We start from the raw sequence: 24,886 nt of genomic DNA on the forward strand, positions 1-24,886 counted from the left end.
AATAAATTAATGTTTTTATCACTGTAGCTAACATTTACATACATGCAAACTCACATATCTTTTTCAATTATGATAACAAGCTATAAGTTTGGAGATGGGTCACGGTTTCATGTCACACGTTTTTCCTATAATGTACAACACCGCTGAACACTTAAAATCCCACTCAAAGTTGCCGTCACCTGTTTTTAAAATGTTATTATTTACTTTAACCATATATACTATTGATTTATGTGGGGAAATCTGCATCCACACAGAGACACAAAAGAGCATGGAACCTCCGATAGTGCAGTACTCCCACGTCTCATCCGCACGTCTTTCTCCTTGCTGCATCACCGCTGCAACATAAATTACCTAAATGTGCTGAATGTTCCTTATCTGGTTAAATGGCTATCTCCAATGAGATTCAATAGTTGGATTGATTAGACTTTTGCAATGCATTGACTACAGTGAGTCCATGTAGGTGTCACATGAAGACATGAGCCATGGCTTCATCAGCCTCTCAATGGCAAATATTGGCACATTATCACCACTTATTGTTCCAGTCAGAAATCACCCAAAACTCACTTTCTCATTGTAAATTGTTTTTGTAATTTTCAAGTTAAAAAGTTCTTATTTTCTGTTTTGTTTTTTTCCATTCATGCAGGACACTGGAGGAGCAACTGCAAAAGCCCAAGCTTGTCACACCTGCTTCTGAACTCTACAGTGCAGAAAATCAATGCAAGGCAAGGCTTTCCAAATATTTTATATTAATGAAAGTGGAAAAAAAGAAGGCTAGTGTGTTTTTTTTAGGCAGCACGAGAAAAAATAAGTTTAATTGTGTTTTATTGAATGGAAAGGTACTCACTTTAATAGAAGTTAAATTTAGTTAAACATCTACAAAAGCGCCAAACAACTCATCATCTGTATCTTATATGAAGAGTTCGGCCAAGTGGACAATTCATCCGCCCAACATGCTATATCACACATGTCAGAGTCATAGTTGTCGCCGGTGTATTCCGCGAACTTGATGCCAGCTTAAGCGAAAGCTCGAACAACAATCCTGTCTTACACTTGAGTCCAGGCATCCATAATCCATTGACATATCGTCGCGTAACTTGCTGTTTGCTGGTCTTTGTGTAACTATGTATACATTCAAACATCCATTGCTCCCAAGCCGTTTGCAACTTTGTTTTGAATGCTCTATTCACGGCAATGTCCAGCGGTTGGAGTTTCTTCGTCAAACCTCCCGGAATGACCGCAATTTCGGAGTTCACATGCCGGACTTGACGTTTCATTTCAGCCGTGAGATGGCCTCTCAAGGAGTGTTTGTTTTAATGACAATAAATGTCAGTTGTATGCAATCTGGGTCTGTTTTTTCTTATTTTTAATACCTTGTGAAGGTCTTAAATTTAACCCACAATCATTTAAAAAATATTGTAAGTACTCTAAAATTGCTTTTGTTCCAAACTATAGACACCCTGACCACACAATATGGGTAAAGAAAAACAAATTAAGCAGAACATGGATTAAAGGTAATTTGGCTGTATGTGAGAGGGATAACAAAACATATCCAGAGCAGAGACCTATGAGGAAACACTATTCTACATATGTTGAGCCGATTCAGACCCAGGAGCAGTAAGTATTCTAGTGGAAAAATGCACAACACCCTCTGGTTGCAGACAGGAAGTGTTACGACTCCCCTTGGTGGTAAGAAGTACCAGGGAGTCGCAACTACTACAGCAGAAAAACCCGGCCAAAGAGGAGACAGACACGAGGCAATTAGTATTAAATGATGAATGAATTTATTAACTAAAGTCCACAGATAACCTGAAATACGGGACAACGCAGGGGAAGAAAAACACTAAAGTGGCATGCTTAAATAAACAAGGTAGAATTACGGGCAGGATGTGGATCTTGTTTGGAGGGGGGGTTGAGTGGGAATTAGTCACAGCTGTATTGGCCCCAAAAAACACACACAACATACTACATAATGTATACCCAGGTTGACAGCCGTACCAGGAAGCAATAACTACTTTGTACTATTGAACAACTCTGCGTCTTTTAGAGCTTGAGGTCAGTACAGTGAGAACATGAAGGAGATCTGCCCTGGCTCTTGAACACATGTTGCTATCTGCCACAATAGGTGTTATGTAGACTAACGGGGCGTCAATATTCCAAAATATTAGCAAGCAACAAAAAGGGAAATGCCGGTACACAAACATAAGAGTTTATGGGGAAAACACATATAAAACAACCTTACAAACATAGAACTGGGGAAAATCAACAGATAACCCTAACCCTAGCTGAACGGGAAAAGCACACAAAAAGCACACTAACGAAAGGCCCAACGTAGTCAGAAAATAGTCAAACGCTGATGCACAAAAACTAGTTTAGGGTTTAAATACACAAATGGGGGTTGATGACAATAACCACTCTCTGTGTCACACAAGGGAATGAGAGCCAGAAAAGACACTGCAGGTGAAACTCATACGCACAGGACACAAGGAAACACACCCACCAAAACCCCCAACCAAACATGACCAAAATACCATCAACACACCTTTGAAATGACACTCAACAATCCGCCACATTTGGTTCATTCATATGACAAAATACTGTGCTCTGATCTCCCATTATGAAATTAATTTGTTCCAGCAAAAATAATATTAACATATTTACTCCCCCGCACGTAAACCGCACCCTTAAACTTGCCAATTTTTCGAGTATAAGCCCAATTTTCACCTCCATATTCATGGAATTAATCGGGAGTACAAATGTGTGACTTTGAAGGGAAAATCTAAAGAAAAATGATCACTGATAACACTTATTATATTTTTGAGATACTGTATGAATCAAAAGCATATTATTAGTCAATATCATGAGTTAGTATGTCTTTGTAAATGCAAAATATCAAATTGTTCAATTTGAGGAAAAAGTACATTTTGATGAGAACCTGATGCTTTCTATTTACAGAAATTACAACTTTCTTAACAGAAGTTTAAGATGTTGTGGCAGCCATGTTGCTTCTAATGTCAAAATATCTCAATTATTTCGATGGACCATATTAATCCAATAATTGTAACTTTCGAACAAAGAAATCAAAGTGGAATTTTGTTTTATTTCAAAATCAAGGCTACTCGTCTCGTGTCTGGCCGGTCAGCGCATGTTTAACTAGGTTGAGACAGCAGCGCCCTAGGTAAGAGGGTTCCCCCGGGACCTAGGTAGGATGGCTGTGCCCCGAGCGAGCAGTCGCGGGAACATCAGTTGTTTTAAGTTGTATGCAAAATAATTACATTTTTGTTCTTCTTGAATTTCATCCATAGACCTCAAATTAAATTTTGTTTATGTTTTCTCTTAATTTAGAAAAGAAATGACCGTATCTGGTGCATTCTCTTGCGTCATGACGCCATTTCGTTCTGCTGTCAAGGTGCCATTTTGTCATGCCATCATCATGCCATGGCGGCATCAACTTGCAGTTTCGCGCTTGTCGTGTTTTTATGCGTATATAAGCCGTACCCTCGATTCAGTCATAATTTTTTCGTCTCACAAAAACAGCTTATGTGCAAGTAAATATGGTAACCCATTGAAATGAATAAGAAATGTCAATATTCTTTCAGAAAAAAATCTTTGAATCCAATCTTTCATATGATACCTCCCATGTCTACATGCATATCATGCACAATATTTAACTCAGAGGATGAGACAAAATACAGGTAGTCATTTCAGAAGTCTTTTCGGAGAATGCTTGAGGCTGAGAGAGTTATCATATCTCAGACGTCATCATTTTGTTTTAGTTCTCTCTATAAAAGTGAATGATGATATATCACTTTTTTTTCATTCATATAGTTGGCTGCTGAATACATTGAAACAGTGGACAAATGCTATCAGGTAGGATTGACAGCTGGCACACCTGTCCAGTCCACAGGAGAGACTGCATCTGGCATTAACATTGACAACAGGTAACACTAAATTTCATTTTGCAGTACATCTTGCAGCTTTTTCTACTTATAATCTCCTTCATTACTTAGATTTCCGTCCTTTTTTGTGGGGGTTGTCCATTTAAAATAGCAAGATTAGTGGATTTGACCACAATTTTACCAAAGACTATATTAAGATATTTTCTCACCCTCTTGCTACTGTGACATTGAATTTCCGGAGTACGCGATGAATAAAGTTATCTAATCTAATTTAGGGACATCGATTAATTGTTAACTTGTGTTTTGCTTTCAATCATTGTTGTTTGCATTATATTAAAGATGGAAATTTGCAGTTTAAACGGGTGACACGAGATGTGGAGACAGGGATACGGGATCAAAACTGATCAATAATACAAAACAATCAAATGAAACTAAATGATGAACCAGGTGATTGCCATCAGTCTAAACTTAGACTAAATTTACTACATTGTGGGATATATATATACGTTTGGTTTATCAAGATTGATATGTAGAGCTTGGCGATAAAACAAGAACAATAGTTATTGTGAAATAATTTCTGTCAACGATAATATTAAAAACTTTCCATAAAATTCAATAATTTTAAACTGCAATTATCATCACCCGACCACTACAAAGAGCGAGGGCGCTGTTTCAAGAACAATGCTAGTTTAAGACCAATGCTAAGGAGAAGAGGAAACATGTTATTAGAATGTTAGCAATAGATGCTAACATGGAGAATGAACGCAAAGGGACAGTTAGCGATTATGAAATGAATGACAACACAGATCTCATCCACTAAAAGATCCAAGTGAACTCTCCCTGGCGTTTTCTTCATTTTTTTTTAAATGCCTTGTAAATGTACAAAAGAACAGCCTTATTGAAAATGTCCTTAACCCACTTTTCTTATTTGAGGACAGCCTGTAATATTTTTCTTACTTTATCTTACTTTTTCTTACTATATAAATAAAAATGTTGCAAAAATATATATATTTTTTTACCATCGGTAAAAATGGGTTAAATTGATCCCAACTTATTTTTTTTTTTTTTGTAGATGGCCATTTGTGAGGTAAATTTACAGTTTCTTTTTGTGTGGCAAAGAAAGCAAATTTATATACGTAATGGCCGTTTAAAATCTATCAAGATTTCTGCAGATTTTATGCTTTACTTTTCAAAGTGCAACATGTCTTATTTTTATTGCACAACTGAACAACAAAAATAAAATCTTACATATTAACATAAATATGTGCATTTACATGGAAATTGTTCATAAAAATGTGCTCTCTCTTATTTACTCAGTGTGAAGTTTCAAATTAGAAAAGAAAATGTGATATTTATCGATATCGAATGATATTTAATTTTAATTGTGATAACAATTTTTGTCATATCGCCCAGCTCTAGTGCTATTTTATACTAGATAAATTCATATTGATCATTTCAAAAACAATTTTAAAATACCATACACTGAGAAAAACACTCAGAAACATGCTGTCTCTTTTTGAATACTAGATATATTCTTGCTCATATGGTTCACATGTATGATAGTATTGGCAGAAAAAAACATGCTCAATGAAATACCATCAGCGTTAGCAAATGCCTGCAGTATGATTGACAGTTTAAATTGAAGCTTACAGCACCTCAGCCCCAGCATGCCATGCTGTTTTTCTATTCCATTTGCTCATATCTTTTCATTCTTTTAAATTTCCCAGGGTTGTTAACGACAGTCTTTCCTTTACCTGATCCAACAATGTATTCATTTTTACTTTGGGTGTACGGTCCCCTTTAATGGTTTTAGAAGCTCACAGGTCTTTTCCAATCCCTCAGTTTGTCTTGCTATGTGTTGCTAAGATTAAAAAAAAAAAAATTCTAACTTGGCTTGAAGGCGGGCCTGGTGGTGCGAGTGGTTAGCGCGTCGGCCTTACAGCGCTGGGGTCCTGGGTTCAAATTCAGGTCGGTCCAATTGTGTGAAGTTTGCATGTTCTCCCCGGGCCTGCCTGGGTTTCCTACGGGGACTCCGGTTTCCTCCCACATTCCAAAGACATGCATGTTGGCTCATTGGACACTCTAAATCACCCATAGGTATGACTGAGAGTGAATGGTTGTCCGTCGTCTTGTGCCCTGATCTCGAATTTTGTTTTGGTCTGCATTATTTTAGGGCCTGATAGATGTGAAAATACAACGTCGGGAACAGGTTAAGAAAGAGTGATATCAATTTAATAGGAAATACATTTATTACCGGACTGCAAGTTGGGGAGAGAGCTAAAAAAGCTGCGAACACACTCAGTCTGTTGTCCTCGTAACTCTCTCTGAATGAACAGTGAGTCAGTCTGAATATAGGAAAACAGGGCATAGTATGGTTTCTATGATGACCAAACTCTGGGCAAAGTCTGATTAATCAGTGGCAGGTCTCCATGACAATGACCAAACTTTGGGCAAAGTCTGATTAATCAGTGATAAGTCTCAATGGCAACGACCAAACTTTGGGCGAAGTCCGGTTAATCAGTGTTAAGTCCCCATGACAACAACCAAACTCAGGGCAAGTTTCTTATGACACCGATGTTTCTATACTTACAAAAACTGATACGACTTGAACAAGCAATTGCCAAGCGACTTTGTCATTTCATCTTAATGTTATCTTACAATTCCCTCTTGTTGTGAGTATAAAACCATCAGAACTTCGTTTGTTAGCGACACTACTTTTGAACAAAATTATTCACAAATTATCTCAAACTGGAGTTTGGGAGATCGCCTCATGGTCTGGTGTCTCAGAACAGGAAAGATATATAAGTGTCAGACAATAACGCAACATCAGGGTCAGATTGGGGTGTGGATTGTTACATGTCTATATGAGTTATTATTAGCTGGGTTTCAACAATCATGGTACGTTTTAATGTGGCAAACTCATTTTATCTTAATGTTATCTTACATGCCTTACTGGATTTGTTTTGAAAATATATAGCTGGACATTATCTTTCCAAGAGTTATAGTTTTTAAAAAGCGCCTCATGCATTTTATTATACATTTTTTCAATGAAATTTCAGTAAGCCCTCTAATTTTGTGCATAATGTGGACAAGAAAGTAGGATCACCCCTATTATTACTACCAAACTACATATTTTCAGGGCCTACACAATAAAGCACCCAAGTATTCAAGAAGTGTATTTATTAAATATTGCAGTTATAAGCATATGAAAACAAGAAAAAAAAGTCCCCCTCCGTTGGTGCTCTCTGCTGTCCAATTCGCCGAGCAAAATGTTTCCTTAATAAGCTCCTCGGCAAAAGGTCACATGGGGCTCGAATTTCTGATAAAAATCCACCCTCACATGGCATCCTGGCCACCCAGAAAGCAGTATTTTTGGATTAAAATGATGGCCACCGCCCACTGCCCACCATTTTTTTTCCTCATTTGAGTGACCTGTCTTCTGCTTGCAAGTTTCTACGTGGATTTTCACATTTTTATGAACTTTCTTTTCTGGGGAAAAAAAACGCGATGGGGTGAAGCCGCGAAGTGAAGAAGGATCACCATACAGTCATACTACTACCGTATTTTCACGACTGTAAGGCACACTTAAAAGTCTTAAATTTTCTCCAAAATAGACAGTGCGCCCTATAATCCAGTGCACCTTATATATGGAAATAAACAGAAAACCAAAAACGAAATACCACCACTGTCGGATATTAAAAAAACACAAACGCCTGAACTGAAACAATACTGTTAAATATGCAGAAGCCATCTTAGTTTACAAAATCTTCCATCATATAGCTCCTCCCCCACTGCAAGATTTTATACAAAAAAAATCCAAAACATCAACAATGGCTGGCTCTAGAGGTGACTGTGAAGTGAGTGCTTCATACCTGGAAGTCAATAGCAATTACAGTATTTTCACGACTATAAGGCACACTTAAAAGTCTTAAATTTTCTCCAAAATAGACTGTGTGCCTTATAATACAGTGCGCCTTATATATCGAAAAATGTCATTCATTGAGGGTGCGCCTTATAATGTGGTGCACCAATAGTCGTGAAAATACGGTACTTACAAAATTAATTTGTTGCAGAACTTTTTCCGTAACTTTAAAACAGTGATTTTCAAACTTTTTTGGCCACCGCCCCCTTCACCGCCGGGCCAAAATGCCAACGCCCCCCTCTTTACCCCTTTCCAACGAACGAAGCTTAAATAAATAGAAGACAGGCGCCTCAGATATTATTCGCTAATTTCGTTTCTTTTAATAGACCAATGCGCAGTTCACCTCGAATCATAAAAATTGATAGCTGATGCATTAAGCCGGTCGCTGTGCGCATACGTCTGTGGTTAAGCGTTGCCGGCGCGCTATTGTGTGCTCCTCTGCGGCTGACTGGATGGTGGTGGTTTCCCCAGTCGCCTGCATCGACGATAAACTCGCGACAATTAGTGATATACGGTATATGCGCGCTGCTCGTGAGCGCTCGAGCAGACAACGTTTCTTGTTTCAATAAAGCTGACAATCAATTTTTCCGGTCTTTCTACAAACACCAACGTGCAACAGTTTTACTGTAATTGCTCGCATCGCGCCCGCTTCACTATTTCGAACGCCCTCCATTGTCGCCGAGTTTATCGTCGATGCAGGCGCCCCTGGGAAACTCACACCATCCAGTCAGCCGCAGGGGCGCACAATAGCGCGCCGGCACGTTAAACCACTGCGTTAAATGTCAGTAGAGCTGTACTTTATATGGTCAAAGTAATCCAATGTTGTATGAAAATTGTGAGGAAACACAAAAATGAGACCAAATTATAAGAACTTGATTAATGTCTTAAAATGAAGAAGCATACAAAATATTTCCGTGTTGAAACGCAGGGGAAGAAGAGGAAGGTAACAGTATGCAACAGAGAGAGCACACAACCACTCCTATGTCTTGTTTTGGGTGAATGTGTGTGCGTGCGTGCGTGTTTGTTTGTTTATTTGTCTGTTTGTTTTTCGCCTTGTGTATCCCTCAGGCTTCCCTTGCGCTGAGGAAGGGAAGCCCGGAGGGTCTGTGACACAAGGCGAAAACCAAGCATCCACAGACACACACACATCCACACACGCACACATCCACCCAAAACCCTAACAAGACATGACAAACACATGAACAAAACATTTAGAATTCAAACAACAACATTAACAACATTAATCAACAACACATTTTAACGGTTAATGATTTATTTAAAATTTAACTTTTCACCCATTTTATTAGTTGCTAATGGTTCTTAACTGTTTGGATTTCACTTGGCCTTCTGTCGTGCTGGTTGATGGACGTTTAAAAAAATAAACACTACCCGAAGACGATTGCCTTGTAGACTTGTGCTTTTTAGACTTGGCGTTCAAACACATCCTGTCCCGCAGAGAGTCCTGTGGTGGGTACTCTGGGAGTATGGGGTTCCGGAACCCCTGTTATGCAGTGCCCGGTCCATTTATGACCGGTTTTAGAGTCTAGTCTGCGTAGCTGGCAGTAAGTCGATTCAGTTTCAAGTGGGGGTTGAACTCCGCCAGGGTTGCCCTATGTCACTGATTCTGTGCATCTCTTTAATGGACAGAATATCTAGGTGCAGGCGTGGCACTGAGGGGTTTCGGTTTGGTGGCCTCAGTATTGCATCGATACATTTGCAGATGATGTGGTTCTGTAGGCTTCATCAAACCATCTCCAAGGTGATCTCCACCTCTTGCTGGAATGATTCGCAACTGATTGTGAAACGATCGAGATGAGATTCAGCACCTCCAAATCTGAGAAATGCTCTTCAGTTGGAAAAAGGTGGCATACCCTCTCCGGGTTAAGGGATCAGGTCATTTCCCAGGTGGAGTAGTTTAAGTAACTTCAGGTCTTGTTCACGAGTGAGAGAAGAATGGAACAGGAGATTGACAGGCGGCTGCAGTGATGCGGACTCTGCACCGGTCTGTCTGTTCATTATAAGAAAGAAGTTGATTCTCAAACAAGAACTGTGAACTAAGGAGTAAAAATGCAGTGCATTTTTTTACACTGTAATCCACAGATTGATGTTATTGAAAATGAAAGACTACTCACATGTTTATGGGCAAAAAAAACATTCAATTCCATGAGTGAAATTCGGCTATTTTTCCCACAACTGGATTTCAAATGTGCTTTACAGACCATTTAAAAACGTTTTGACTTCTCATCCTGGTAAACTGCATCTCTTATTCTCTATTCATTTTTAATGTTATTGTGATCATTGCCACAGATTAGGAGTATGCAGTGTGCAACCTCTAACAGAAGGCTTTTTTCTGTCCTCTTCGTCATCACTTCTGGAAATCTTGGAGGCGATCAAAAATCCTACGTAAGTGTATGTTATAGAAAACTGCTCGTTGTTGCATATTCTTGCAGGGGTATATCTTAAATTAAAAATGCCTTTGTTTTAACATATGTACTCGCATATTAACCACACTCTTAAAATTGTTGAATTTTACAACTCCGATATAAGCCGCCCCTTGATTCACAATCCTAATCTCCATATTCAAAGTTTTAATCGGGAGTACAAATGTGTTACTTTGAAGGGAGAAACTTAAGAAAAATCATCGCACGTAGCATTTCTCAGATACTCTATTAATCAAGCGCACGCTATTAGGGTAAATATCATAAGGAAGTTAATACGCTTGTCTTTGTAAAAGCAAAAGCCTAATTGTCATACCCAGCTGCATATGACAAAATAGGTAGTGCTTCTCCATAAAGTGCGTTTCCCAGCAAAAGACCCAAATAACTGATAATTTCAGCCTCATAATTTGGCATTGTGCCGTAATGGATACATCACATCACCTCCCGAGCGGATCACTTACTTCTCACTGTTTCTCACTTACCTTCAGTCAGCCAGTAGGAGGCAGATCACCGCCTAACTTCTTTTCATATTACCTCATCCCGAAGTTATTACGCAGAAGGGATTGTGTGTCGCGTTATCGCAAGTTTAGAATCCTGATGGATGTGGGAAAAAACTGTCTTCAAGCCTATTTGTCCATACTTTGTGAGACCTATAGCGTCTGCCAGAGAGCAGCAGCTGGAACAGGTTGTGACCAGGGTTGTATGGGTCCCCGACAATGTTCCTAGCTCTGCTGAGGTAACGAGGGCTGGCAATATCTTCCAGTGAGGGCAGAGAGCAGGCGACAATCTTCTGGGCAGTGTTCATCACTCTCTGCATAGCCTTTTTGTCTGCTGCCGTGCTTCCAGCGTACCACACTGTGATGCAGTATGCCAAGATGCTCTCCATAGTGGCTCTATAGAAGGTTACCTGGGTACTCGAAGGAAATGGAGTAGTTTCTGGGCCTTCTTCACTACTGCCGCGGTGTTTGAAGACCAGGAGAGCTTATCCGTGAAGTGGACCCCCAGGAATTTAAAGGGCTGGACCCTGTCTACACATACTCCATTTATGAGGAGTGGGGCCAGATATGTGCTGTTTGCGAAAGCCCAGGATTATTTCTTTAATTGTTGTGGTGTTCAGTGTGAGATTGTTCACCGAGCACCACGAAGACAGTTTGTTGACCTCATCTCTGTAGGTCAACTCATCCCCTTATGAGATGAGTCCGAACACAGTGGTGTCAGACTGGTGGGTTGGTGTACAGTCGGATTTGTATAGGAAATACAGTAGAGGACTCAGTACACAGCCTTGAGGGGAGCCAGGGCTCAGTGTAACGGAGGAAGAGAGATGGGGACCAAGTGTAACAGTTTGTGGTCGGTTGGTTAAGAAGTTCTTTATCCAGCAGCAGATGGAAGAGGATAGTCCATGGTGTTAGATTATTTCAGTCAGAATGTCTGGTATTATAGTGTTGAAGGCTGAGCTATGGTCAATGAAAAACATCCTCACATAATTCCCATGGTGCTTCAGGTGGCTCAGTGCTGTGTGTAGAGAAATGGCGATAGCATCCTCAGTGGACCTGTTTGCGCTATAAGCAAACTGGTGAGGGTACACTGAGGGAGGGATTGTATTCTTGATATGGCGGGTGACCAACTTTTCAAAGAACTTCATGATCACAGGCGTGAGTGCAACAGGCCTATAGTCATTCAGACTGTCAATGGTAGGCCTTTTGGGGACAGGGAAAATTATGGCAGATTTCGGGCAGGATGGAATGATGGCTTGTTGCAGGGAACAATTAAAAAAAAAAAAGAAAACTCCAGCCAGCTGGTCAGCACAGGCTTTGACCACCTTCTCAGGTACTTTGTCGGGGCCAGCATCATTCCTCGTGTTCAAAGACCGCATTAGCGGTTTCACTTCATGTTCCTGAAACTGTATGCGTATCGTATCTTAAGATAAATATTTACTCAAAATTTCACTTGTATCTCAATTCACTCGTAAATTGAGGTACCACTGTAGTTTTCAGCAAGTCTCTGGGTGCAATAATAGCATTGGATACACATGTCATAGGTATAAAGGTTGATATTTCAACAATCGACCGCAAGACCTTCGCTCAGTCTTAAGTACTATTGGAATGTGCTGACATGGTAAACTAGCACATCTATCAAGGATACTTGTGTCTGGCCAGTCAAAGTACATTTATATCTGTGGTGGGATGGCGACGCCCTGAGCGAGCAGTGGCAAGCACAAGTTAATTGTATCACGTTTTATGCAAGATACAGGTTTTTGGGACACAATGAACATCAGCATTGGGAGCACACTTTTCCAGCTGCAAATCATGGTCTTCTCCTTCATGTCCTTAATTGCATTCTGGATGTTCGTCAGATATGTGGCAATCTTGTATTTGCGTCTTGTATTTGGACAATTTTATAGGACAGCCCCCTTTTGGCGAGGTACACGTTCGAAATGAAGCACTTAAAAAATCAGTCCTTAGGGAGAGCTGTCGTGATACAAGCGTTCCTGTTGCTCATCCAGTACTCAGGCAGCAATGCTTTGTTCTTGTTTTTCAAAGCGTGGGGCCAGTCAAACCATGAAGCCAGCAGCATTCCCACACATGATGAGTGTCAGGCGATCCGTGTGAACTTTGAAACTTGCCACTTCGACCCTGGCATCCTTGAATGAAAATGTGCGGGAAGGCATATGTTTCCAGAACGCCAGTGGCATCCATGTTATAAACTTGCTCTATAAGATAACCGTTCTCTCTAATTATTTTGTGAAACAATTCCTCGACTAACCTTTTTGCTGCCTCTTGGTCAGCAGATGAGGCTTCTCTATGCATCGAAACACTTTAAACACACAATTTTGAACTTTTCAACTTTTCTTCGGATGCAATTCAGTATTCTTTCTCCTCCAAACACGAGAACCTGTGTTTCTACCAAACAATTCTATTTTGGTTTCATCGGACCATAACACATTCTCCCAGTTCTCTTCTGGATCACCCAAATGCTATCTCGCGAACTCCAGGCGGGTCTTGATGTGTATCTTGTGTGTAGGCATTGACGTCTGGCAGTGCATGATTTAAGTCCCTAGCGGCGCATTGTGTCACTGATAGTAGCCTTTTGGTACTGTGGTACCAGCTCTTTGTAGGTCATCCACTAGTGCTCCCCGCGTTGTTCTGGGATTTTTGCTCACTGTTCTTGTTATTGGGGGTGAGATCTTGCATGGAGCCCCGATGGAGGAAGATTATCAGTGTTCTTGTATGTTTTCCATTTTCTAATAATTGTTCTCACAGTTGATTTCTTTACACCAAGCCTTTTACCTATTCCAGATGCAGTCTTCCCAGCCTAGTGCATGTCTGCAATTTTGTCTCAGGTGTCCATCGACAGCTCTTTGGTCTTCGCCATAGTAGAGTTTTTGAGTGTGAGAGAATGATGTTTTAGACCTCTTTGACAGCCAGAAATGTTGCTTGCTTGTTGGTGACCAAATACTTAATTTCCACTCTAATTTGGGAATAAATTGTTTAAAAATCAAACAATGTGAGTTGGAGGTGTTTTTCTGTCATGGTAAACATTTACCCATGTTGACAATTACAGGCCTCTAATCTTTTCAAGTTGGAGAACTTTCACAATTGGTGGTTGACGAAACACTTATTTGCCCCACTGTATGTTTGAAAGCAGCTATTGTGTGTTGCTGTGTTTTCTTTTCAAGATCTCGGAAAAAAAAAATCACGTTTTATTTATGAACATAGGACAGGTGTACTACTTCTCCCAGAGCAGAAGTGCCTACCAATCAACTGCTTCATAAGCGCTGAGGTCATCCACTGGTTAGTCAACAATGTTAAGGGCATCGCATCACAGAGCATGGCTGTTGAACTTATGCAGGTAATATTTTCTTTGGTTCAAATATTTGTTCTTCTCTTTCAATATTTCTAATCCAAATTATGCACATGGGTGGGGGGGGGGGTGTTCCTAGTTCCTTTGTGATCAAAAATTGTTTTGGTAACAAATACATTTATTTGAATGGCACTGGGGTTGTTCTGTTTCCTGGCTTAAACAATAGATACAGCAACTTTTGATTAAATCAATTTTCTTTATTATTATATTATTCAGAATGTTTTTTTATAAATTCAGTTAATTGTCTCACAAAATACAAATGTCAATACAAGCCCACGCACCCTTCAAGTACAGACATATAATTTGTGGTTTCAAATTTTATACCTGTCAATTTATACGTATTTTCCCTGTGTTTTATATGTTTTTGATCATTTTAATTTTTTTATGCGGTATCACAATTTTTGTTCGAGACTTTTTTAAATATGTTTTTTGTAAAACTGATTTCTTTTTACCCATTTTGGCTCTAATCCGGATCGTCTCAGTCACTAGTAGCAGATGAAAATGTCATCATCGACTACAAATAGTATTGTCATGCTTTAATTGTGATATGCGCATAAGAAGTATATGTAGTAGTAATGATTCTAGATTAGGTCCTTTGCTGCACCCTCTTGATGATGGCGTTAGCCACCCAAGTGAGATCAGCAGGGATGTGGACTCCTAGGAATTTGAAAGTCTCTACTTGCTCCACACATTCTGCATTAATATACAGGGGCGACGACCAGCCCTGTTCCATCGAAAGTCCAAGATGAGTGATCTGGTTTTGGACACGTTTAGTGCCAAATTATTCAATCTAAGGACATCATCTCTGTAGGCCGTCTCATTCTCCCATGTGATCATCCCCACCACTGTTGTATTGTCTGAAAATTTCACAATAATGTTCTCAGGGTGCATGGGTCTGCTGTCGTGTATGTGTGAAGAGCGACTAGAGTAGTGGGCTCAACCTTTGGGTGAGCGTGTGCACGTGCGTATAAAACAATGAAAATTGCACAAAGTGTTTTCTGTGAGTGACAATGCTATCCACTCCTAGCCGTGTCACCAGTTTTAATCTGTGGTATTTTTTTTTTCAACAGTCATTAAATGATTATTAAATCTCTCATCTAGCTCCTCTCGATCCGGGGGAGCAGCGGCTCTACTCCGAGGCCCTCCCAGATGACCGACCTTCTCACCATGCGGAGGAAATTCATTTCAGCCGCTTGTATCCGGGATCTCGTTCTTTCGGTCACGACCCGCAGCTTGTGACTGTAGATGAGGATGGGAATGTAGATCAACCGGTAAATAGAGAGTCTCGCTTTTAGAAGAACTGGTTCAGAGTCTGCATCACTGCAGACCCCGCCTGTCGATCTACCGCTCCATTCTTCCACCACACCTGGGGAAGGACCTGATCCCTGTCCCGCAGAGGATTTTTTTTCCGTTCGAGGACAATGGTCTCAGATTTGGAGGAGCCGATTCTCATTCCGACTGCTTCTCACTCGGTTGCGAATCGTTTTAGCGAGACTTGGACATCACGGTCTGGTGAATCCAACAGAACCACATCATCTGCAAAAAGCATACTTCCCGGGGAACACGGTTAAACGCCTTCTCCAAGACCACAAAGCGCATGAAGCATGGTTGGATGAACTCCCATGACCCCCCAAGGACCCTGCTGAGAGAGTGGAGCTGATCCACAATTCCACGGCCAGGACGAAAACCACACTCTCCAACTGAATCCGAGATTCGTCCTCCCGGTGGTCTCTTTTCCTTCAGAATAAACATTCCTGGGGAGGCTGAGGAATGTGATTCCCTCGTAATTGGAACACACCCACTTTTCAACAAGGGAAACACCACCCCGGTCTGACAATCCAGAAGCATTGTCCCCGATATCCACATAGTTTTGCACGTGTGTCAACTGAGACAGCCTTACAACATCCAGAGCCTTTAGAAACTCTGGGCAGATCTAATCCACAACCAGTTTTGCCACCAAGGATTTTTTAAACCACCTTCTTTTGACTTCAACTCCAGCGATAAGAGAGTCCACCCCAGAGTCCACCAGCTCTGGTTCCTCATGGGAAGGCACGTCGGTGGAATTTAAGCAGTCTTCAAAATATTTGACCTACCAATTCACAACATCCCGAGTCGAGGTCAGCAGCACTCTCCAGTACCCCCTCCAAGGACTCCAAATAGAGTGGGTGCTCTGAACTGCTGTTTTGTGCATATGCACAAACAACCTCTCCCCAACCTCTCATCCACCAGGGTAAACCCCTACATACAGGCAACAAGCCGGGGGTAACAGGTATGCCCACACCCACTCTGTGTCTCTCACTGTGGGCAACTCGAGACTGGAAGAGTATCCAAGCCCCCTCGAGAGGAGTGATACCAGGACCCAAGCTGTGTGTAGAGGTGAGCCTGACTATGTTGAGCCGGAATTTCTCAACCTCAGGCACTATCTCAGGCTCTTTCCCAACCAGAGGTGACATTCCCCGTCCCAAGAGCCAGCTGGGGATCGGACTGCCAAAGATCCCTCCTTTGGCTGCCGCCCAACTGTCAGCGCATCCGACCTCTTTGGCCGCCCTCACAGGGGACCACGTCACTTCTTCGGGCTGTGCACGGCTGGGCCCCATGGGTGTAGGCCCAGCCACTATGCGCTCGCCATCACGCCCCTCCTCAGGACCTGACTCCAGAGTGTAGCCCTGGTGAGGGCAGACGTTGTCCAATAATGTTGCTCATCATGAGGTCTTCTGAGCCATTCTTCGTTTGGTCCCTCACCTTGGACCAGTTTGCCTTGGGTGACCCTATCAGGGGCACAAGGCCCCAGACAACATTTCTCCAAGGATCACTGGGACACAAACCCATTATATTAATTCAACCCCAAATATTAATTAAATTGCCACACATGCAGCACTGGTTTTGTAATTTTTCTCACCTCATTTTGCCACTCGCTGTATGAAGCATCATGAGTCCTGATAATCATTTTTTTGCTTCACTTCAAATTCAAAAGGTTAAACAGACGTTATGTTTTTGTCACTAAACAGTCACAGGTCCAAAAGCCAGGCTACATTACGGCAGTACAACTGGATGGTGTCACTGCCCAGTGTGCATTGCAACAATGGCGACTTGCTAGTTTAACTAATTTTTCACATTTTGTAAAAATTAATGCACCAAAAATTTCTTATTTTAAATTAGTTTACAGAATACTAATATTTAACTATTCAAAACTAGCACATATTTTTAGTCATGTAACTATTTAAATTGTTACGGAAATGAGCAAGTTCTTCCAAGTCATGACAATTTAAACGTGGAAAAATACTCGCCGTGGCAAAATTGTAAAAAATATCTTGCTATGTCATCTAATCAAATGTTTATAGAAAAGTGAGAATCCACTTTTGTGGATACACTTAAAGACAATGATAGAACAGCTATGAAGAAATGTGTATAATACATAAATATGTTAAAATATACTCATACTGAGGCTATTTATCTACAATTACAGATTTCCAAATTAAATGGCAGAAAAAAAACTTGACCATATTTGACATGGGAGTTTTATTGTCAACTTGGGTGTCAATTCAATCTTTTTAATTGGCTTACTAAGTGGTTCAAAATACAGGCCCACATAGCAGGATTGTCTTCGGTGTACTTGTGTTTTTAAAAAAATATATATATATTTTTTTATAGAAAATGCTTGAGGAAGGTTTGGTGGCCCATGCATCTGGAGATGCAATGCGTACCTTTGTTTATGGCTTCTACATTTACAAGATTGTGGCAGAGAAGGAAGGTGAATACATTGTAAAAAAAAACGCTATTTTGATTTTAAGTACAAATACTCAACTTTATTATTTGATTTTCTTTCAGCAAGTACACAGCTACCCCAAAACCCAGGTTGTGGATGGCCCTCTGCAGCCTTGGAAGACTTGTCCCTTTTTCAAAAAAAGTGGTTTGAGGTGGCCTTCGTTTTAGAGGAGCAACAACCTTGTGATCTACCAGCTTTCCTCCAACCCCGGCTGCCGAGTCGATCAGCCTGTCATGCAAGCAGGCACACATCTTTCAGTCGCAGTTTTGGAGGGCGCAGCCAGTCAGTTGCACTGCTCGGTAAATAGAGCTGAGGTTCTGCAGTTTTTTGAATAACATTGCACCAATGCATACAACTGACGCATCCAACTTCACATTTACAGTGGGGCAAATAAGTATTTAGTCAACCACCAATGGTGCATGTTCTCCCACTGAAAAAGATTAGGGAGGCCAGTAATTGTCATCATGGGTAAACCTCAACCATGAGAAAAAGACTATTATCGGTAAAACAATGCACCGCCAGGGACTCAAATCCTGCACTGCCAGTTGTGTCCCCCTGCTGTAGCCAGTACACATCCAGGCCGGTCTGCAGTTTGCTAGAGAACAGTTGGATGATCCAGAAGAGGACTGGGATAATGTGTCATGGTCAGATGAAAACAAAATATAACTTTTTGGCAGAAACACAGGTTCTCGTGTTTGGAGGAGAAAGAATACTGAATTGCATCCGAAGAACACCAAACCCACTGTGAAGCATGGGGGTGTAAACATCATGCTTTTTGGAATATTTTTCTGCAAAGGGACCAGGACGATTGATCTGTGTGAAAGGAAAGAATGAATGGGGCCATTTTGAATAAAAATCTCCTTCCATCGGCAAGGACATTGAAGATGAGACGTGGCTGGGTCTTTCAGCATGACAATGATCCCAAACACACAGCTAGGGCAACATAGGAGTGGCTTTGTAAGAAGCATTTTAAGGTCCCGGAGTAGCCAGTAATGTCACTGCTCTAGAGGAGAGCTGCATTGAGGAATGGGCCAAAATACCAGCAACAGTGTGTGAAAAGCTTGTGAACAGTTACAGAAATGTTTGACCTCCGTTATTGCCAACAAAGGGTAAATAACAAAGTATTGAGATGAAATGTTGTTTTTGACCAAATCCTTATTTTCCACCATGATTTGCAAATACATTATTTAAAAATCAAACATGTGATTTTTTGTTTTTTCCTCACATTGTGTCTCTCGGGTTGAGGTTTACCCATGTTGACAATTACAGTCCTCTCTAATCTTTTCAAGTAGGATTACTTGCACAATTGGTGATTGACTAAATACTTATTTGCCCTACTGTAATTGGTTGTTTCTGTCAGGCAAGAATGATGCAGAGGGAGAGATTGTAGAAAAACAGTTCTATAGATTGTCCAAAGCTCCTTCAGTTTCAGTATTCCAGATAATAGGTTCTTGGTGTAGGATAATTAATACTGAGGAAATGCCACAACATTTAAATCTAAAATAAATTTGCAAATCCCTGAGTACTTTGTTGCTCGTTTTTTAAACAACTACATTTATGAAATGTTCAAGTCAACAACTGGTTTACTTCATTTATCATTAAATACGAGGACTACCATCATGTAATACATTTAGGGTAAAGGCTAAACATCGAATATGCTTTGCCACAATCCTTAACATTGGTAATACTTTTGGAATGGAGAACACTTAAAAAAAACCTATCCATGCCCATAGTGCAAACCAATTCGATACTAGCACCTGAATTACTCGGAAAGACTCCATGAAATAATCAGTGAGCCTTAATCAAAAAATGTCACTCGGACAAAAAACGTTTTTGGCTCCTCAGCCCTTGAAACACACAGTGTGGCAACAACAAAGCATCAACTGTGGTAACACTATTAAATTGATTTCACTTTCTGCCTTTGCATCTATTTGTATTGTTTCTTTTTCCAGACAATTTGTTTCGTTCTCGCCAATCAGTAATTCCTTGTCCATTAATCTCCCAGCTGCTACAGTCCCAGAGCAAAAGGCGGTTACTCTGGATGTGAATGTGAATAATCGCCGTGGTCGAACTGAGTGGTGTACCTGTTATTATCATGGCAACTTCTGCCTCAATTCTGCCTTCGAGATCAAACTTCATTGGATGGCTGTCACTGCAGGAGTTCTCTTTGAGATGGTAAGTATATTTTTCCGTTCATGTACAATGATTTAACTGAGGAATTAATTTCACATGACTTTATTGGTGGTTTTAGTTTGTGGCTCTACTGCTGCCACATTCCTGTATTTTCCGCACCGTATGGTGCAAGTAAAAGGGAGCCGGCAGTGAACTTTATAATCCAATGTATCTTAAAAATGGATCAATATGGGTTAATTATTGTATGAAATTCCTTTTATCACCGCTCCATCTAGTTTATGTGGAACACAACTCTTAACATAATTCTGAACCATTCTTCTATTTCTACTACTGCTGCTCCATCCAGTTTATCTATAACACAAACCCATACTACTACTGTCATCCCTCACCGCTCCACGGCTTCGACATTCGCGGCTTCAGTGCATCACTTTTTTTATATTAATAATTTATTGTTCTACTATGGGGCTGCCCGAGCATGCGAGTGGTTAGCGCGTCGGCCTTACAGCTCTCAGGTCGTGGGTTCAAGTCCAGGTTGGTCCACTTTTATGTAGATTGCATGTTCTCCCCGGATCTCCGTGGGTTTCCTCCCACATTCCAAAAACATGCATGATAGGGTTATAGTACCCTCTAAATTGCCCCTAGGTATGGGTGTGAGTGTGCATGGTTGTCTTTCTCCTTGCCCTGCCCTGCCACCGGCTGGCAACCGATTCAGGGCGTCCCCCATCTATGTCCCGGAGATTGCTAGGATTGGCTCCACCACCCCAAGTAACCCTGATGAGGATAAAGCGGTTGAGAAAATGAGATGAGATTTAAAACAAACATCTGAAAAATGTCAAAATTCACCCTGAAACTCGCAAGTGGGAGACGGGATGAAAAATGGCAGAAGTCAGGGCTCTGCTTCTTCTTCGGTGTTGACTTGGTTGGCACTGAGTGCTAAAGAAGCGTTATTTCACCATAGAAGAAAAATGATGTGCCAAAAATTATAACAAGCCAAGAAGAACGACCCCTTGCCTTTTTGCGAGTGGATTTCGCATCGCGCACATCAGCTGTGGAGAAAGACTATGACGAGCCTATTCCTGCTTTGTTTGGATTTTGAGTTGCTGTTGAAAATGCCTCCTAAGCTGTCTGGCCAATCCCATGAGCCCAAGAAAAAACGAGATTTCGTGACAATGACCGAAAATGTGATTTCCCTAGATATGCTAAAATGCAGCATGCCATTGTAGCATAAATGAATCTACTGTGCAGTATACAAAGATAGAAGAAGCGATCATTCGGAAAACGGCAACAGTATCCTTTTCCACAGACACCAAGCGATTGGTGTAACCACGGAGAAAAAAAATAATAAACCAGCATTATGATAAATTTACGTCGTAGATAAGACCGTGAAGCGGGCATGACGAGAGGTCGTCAAGACACTCCTCGAGAGCTACTCAGAACCACTCCCAACTGATGAGGACCTCATCAAAATTATGCCATCGGGGAATTGAGAAAAAAGAGGCAGCGGACAACGATGACGATGAGGCTGAAGAACGTGGTCTTCCTTTAAAACCTGCAGTAGATCCTCAATATGGCAGAAAGTTTACAAGTTTTTTTCCAAGATGGCGCCGTCACGGCCAGTGGCAGTAGATCTGTCCACTCTTATTTGTTTACGTGTTTTACAGCCCTTCTATCTTTTTTATTACATTATAATATTTCTTAATACATTCCTTTTTACTTTATTTTGTACTTTATACTTTTTACTTTATTTTGTACTTTATACTTTTTACTTTAATGTTTTTACAACTTTCCTTGTTCTGTTAGCCTGGCTTATTTCTGCTTTCTGCTACTTTTTGGAACCATTTAGCTATGCCTATGCTGTCGTACACATGGGACTAACTGTTACAACACTCAGCAGAAGGAGCAACGCCTCAATACCGCTGGGAATTTCAGGAGTCAAGGGCTTCTGCTCTGCTACTGGTGTCTTCAGCTCCAGACTACTCAGGAACTGTGCGGATACTTTTGGAAGAGTGACTCTGCATATTCTCTACCTCGGTCCCAGTCTGGAGAAGTTCCCCATCTTGTGGAAGACTTGTGGATCTTAATATTCTTCTGCTGTACTTTTATTTGAGTTGTTCATGAGTATATGTCCCATCCATTTGAACTGAGAGAATGGCAGCAAAGGAACTATCATTCATTCACTTCCCTTTAATTGCTCGGAACGCAGCAAGCACTAGCGAACACACTGCAGTGTGTTGTGTTCAGGAGCATTTCAAAAAGCAAGTCAAATAATGTCTTGCTATACACAATGCTATGTGAATACTACTACTACTACCACCACCACCACAACTTCTACTACATCAATTTTAAGATCGGCCGATCATTGAAGGTGCGCCTCTCTTTACTGAAGTTTCCAAGCACTGCTGCTGCAAATCCGATGACATGGCTACAAAGTCAATCATCATTGAACTGTGGCCTATGGTGTCCATGTGACCCAAGTGGACTATAAAGGCCCTTGTTATTGTTGATCATCTGTGATGATCATGAAAGTCTAAAAATACAAAACTCCAGTTCTAATGAAGTGGGCCATCACAACATTTTTATAAAAGTCCTGAAAAACAACACTTTCAGAAGTACAAACAAGAATAGTGATTGAAAACTACCGTATTTACTCGCATATATGCCGCTTTTGTCGGACAAAAAAATGAAGACTGAATCGAGGGTACGGCTTATATGGCATAAAAACACAACAAAAAAATATTTTGATGGCACCGGGACACGATGACATAAATTCCAAAATGCGGTCTTGCGTGTGCCATCACGTCACAATGCAAGCAAATGCTGATTATTTCCAAATAGAGAAAAGATAGACAGATAAATCGCTAGAAAAATATATATATTTTGACGTCTATGAATGAAATTTTTGAAAGATAAATGTATCTTGCATAAAACACTGTCTACATTTTTTTCGCCGGACGTGAGTAGCCTTGATTTTGAAATAAAACTAAATTCCACCGTTTTTTTTTTCCGTTTCATTTCTTGTTCGAAAGTGACTACTATTGGAGTAATATGTACCAACGAAACAATTGAGATATTTTGACATTAGAAGCAATATGGCTGCCACAACATCTTAAACCTCCAGTAAGAAAATTGTAATTTATATAATTAGAAAGCATCAGGTTCTCATCAAGATAGACTTATTTCTTTTTTTCAAATTGAATAATTTGTTATTTTGAATTTACAAAGACAGGCATATTAAGTTATGAAATTGACCCTACTAACTTGCTTTTGATTCATGCTATATTTCAGAAATACCACTTCTGATGATTTTTCTTAATATTTTCCCTTCAAAGTAACACATCTGTATTCCCTATTAAAACCATGAATACGAAGGTGCAATTTGGGAGTCAGGGGGGCCTATACACAAAAAATTGTAAAATTCACAAATTTCAATGCAACTTTCAGGGTGCGGCTTATACGCACAGGTGGCTTATATGCGAGTAAACACGGTAATAATTTATCATCTAACAATGTTAAATCCAATATTTTTCACTTGCACTTTTGCCAAATCCATTTTGTCTCTGTGGTCATTGTTCACAACTCCTTACTAGAAACACATCAATTTGTATTTTCTCAAAGCAGTCTTCAGGAATCATTTTTATCAAAACAACAGTATAGGCTATTTTCCTCCTCGTCCAGGGCCCTTGGTCGGTTGTTTGGTCATTTCAAGCTAAATATTTCGATATTTGTAAAGTATTAGTATAAAGGCCTTACTGTTAGATATGCAAGTAAAAATTCCCCTTTTCAATTCTTTTTTTTTTCTATTAGGTTCAAGGTTGGCACAGAAAAGCAGCATCCTGTGGTTTCTTATTGGTTCCCGTATTGGAGGGTCCATTCGCTTTGACATCACACCTCTATGGCGATCCATTGAGGGCCCAAGTCTTCATTCCTCTGAATATTAATTGTCTCGTGAAGAATGGTTGCGAACACTTATTTGAAGGTAAATAATCCCAATCTATGGTGTATTTTTCATTAGGTAATTTCTACAGTTATCATTGTTCATCAAACAGGTTTTGAACCTGAGACCTACTGGGACAGGATGCAGCTTTTTCAAGAGGCCATATTGTACAGGTTTTTCTCTTTTCATGGCTCTATCCTCACAGATTTTATTCAGTCAATGCAATATATTATAATAATGGTGTCACTTGGTCCAAGTCAAATGCATGTAGGATGTGTTACGTGAACGATTTATTGTCATCCTTCACCACTTTGAAGCTTTAACATTCGTGGCTTGAGTGCGTCGCTTTTTTAATTTAGTATTTACGCTGAAACTCAAGCGGAAGACGGGATAAAAAAATAGTCGAAGTCAGGGCTCCACTTCTTCGGTGCTGAATTGGGTGGCACTCAGCCCTGAGGATGCAATGTTTCAACGCACAAAGACATGCCGAATAGTATAAAAGGCTGAGAAAGATGAAATCTTACCTTCTCCTGTTTGGTTGCAAGTGAATTTCCGATCACTCACATCACTTTTGGAGAAAGACTGCACCCTAACTTTCACAGAAAGAAGCTCGTCTTGGTGCCATCGATGATCTAATACCTCTCAAATCTGTGGAAGAGGACTTGGACTAAAGCTGTAGAGAGCATCCTGGCATATTGCATCACACTGTGGTACGCTGGAAGCACGGCGGCAGACAAAAAGGCCATGCAGTGATAAACACTACCCAGAGCAGGGGGTGGCCAACCCGCGGCTCCCGAGCCGCATGCGGCTCTTTGCCCGGTTTCATGCGGCTCTTACGTCCATATCAAAGTTTGTATTTGTGTTTTATTTTTATTTGCGTGTGCGCTTCGCTTGAGTTCAATACGGTATTTTCGTCAAATGCGCATCTGCTTGGGA

At 40.6% G+C, this 24,886-nt stretch overlaps 1 protein-coding gene across 5 annotated transcripts in view; it reads left to right on the forward strand.

Annotated features, from left to right (window-relative positions):
* Positions 1-24,886, forward strand: part of depdc5 (DEP domain containing 5, GATOR1 subcomplex subunit) — a 162,742-nt gene that overhangs the window by 102,241 nt on the left and 35,615 nt on the right. For 3 of the 5 annotated variants that reach the window (XM_077723785.1, XM_077723784.1, XM_077723783.1), the window contains exons 32-40: positions 644-722; positions 3,826-3,938; positions 10,126-10,221; positions 13,973-14,105; positions 17,769-17,868; positions 17,946-18,182; positions 19,889-20,058; positions 23,821-23,992; positions 24,063-24,123. In XM_077723785.1, coding sequence (XP_077579911.1) covers positions 644-722; positions 3,826-3,938; positions 10,126-10,221; positions 13,973-14,105; positions 17,769-17,868; positions 17,946-18,182; positions 19,889-20,058; positions 23,821-23,992; positions 24,063-24,123 — 1,161 coding nt within the window. The remainder of the gene's footprint in view (positions 1-643; positions 723-3,825; positions 3,939-10,125; positions 10,222-13,972; positions 14,106-17,768; positions 17,869-17,945; positions 18,183-19,888; positions 20,059-23,820; positions 23,993-24,062; positions 24,124-24,886) is intronic. The other 2 variants (XR_013327305.1, XM_077723786.1) reach the window with 1 other exon arrangement.

Source organism: Stigmatopora nigra, chromosome 9 (genome assembly GCF_051989575.1).
Source record: "Stigmatopora nigra isolate UIUO_SnigA chromosome 9, RoL_Snig_1.1, whole genome shotgun sequence".
In the NCBI taxonomy this organism is placed as follows: Eukaryota; Metazoa; Chordata; class Actinopteri; order Syngnathiformes; family Syngnathidae; genus Stigmatopora; species Stigmatopora nigra.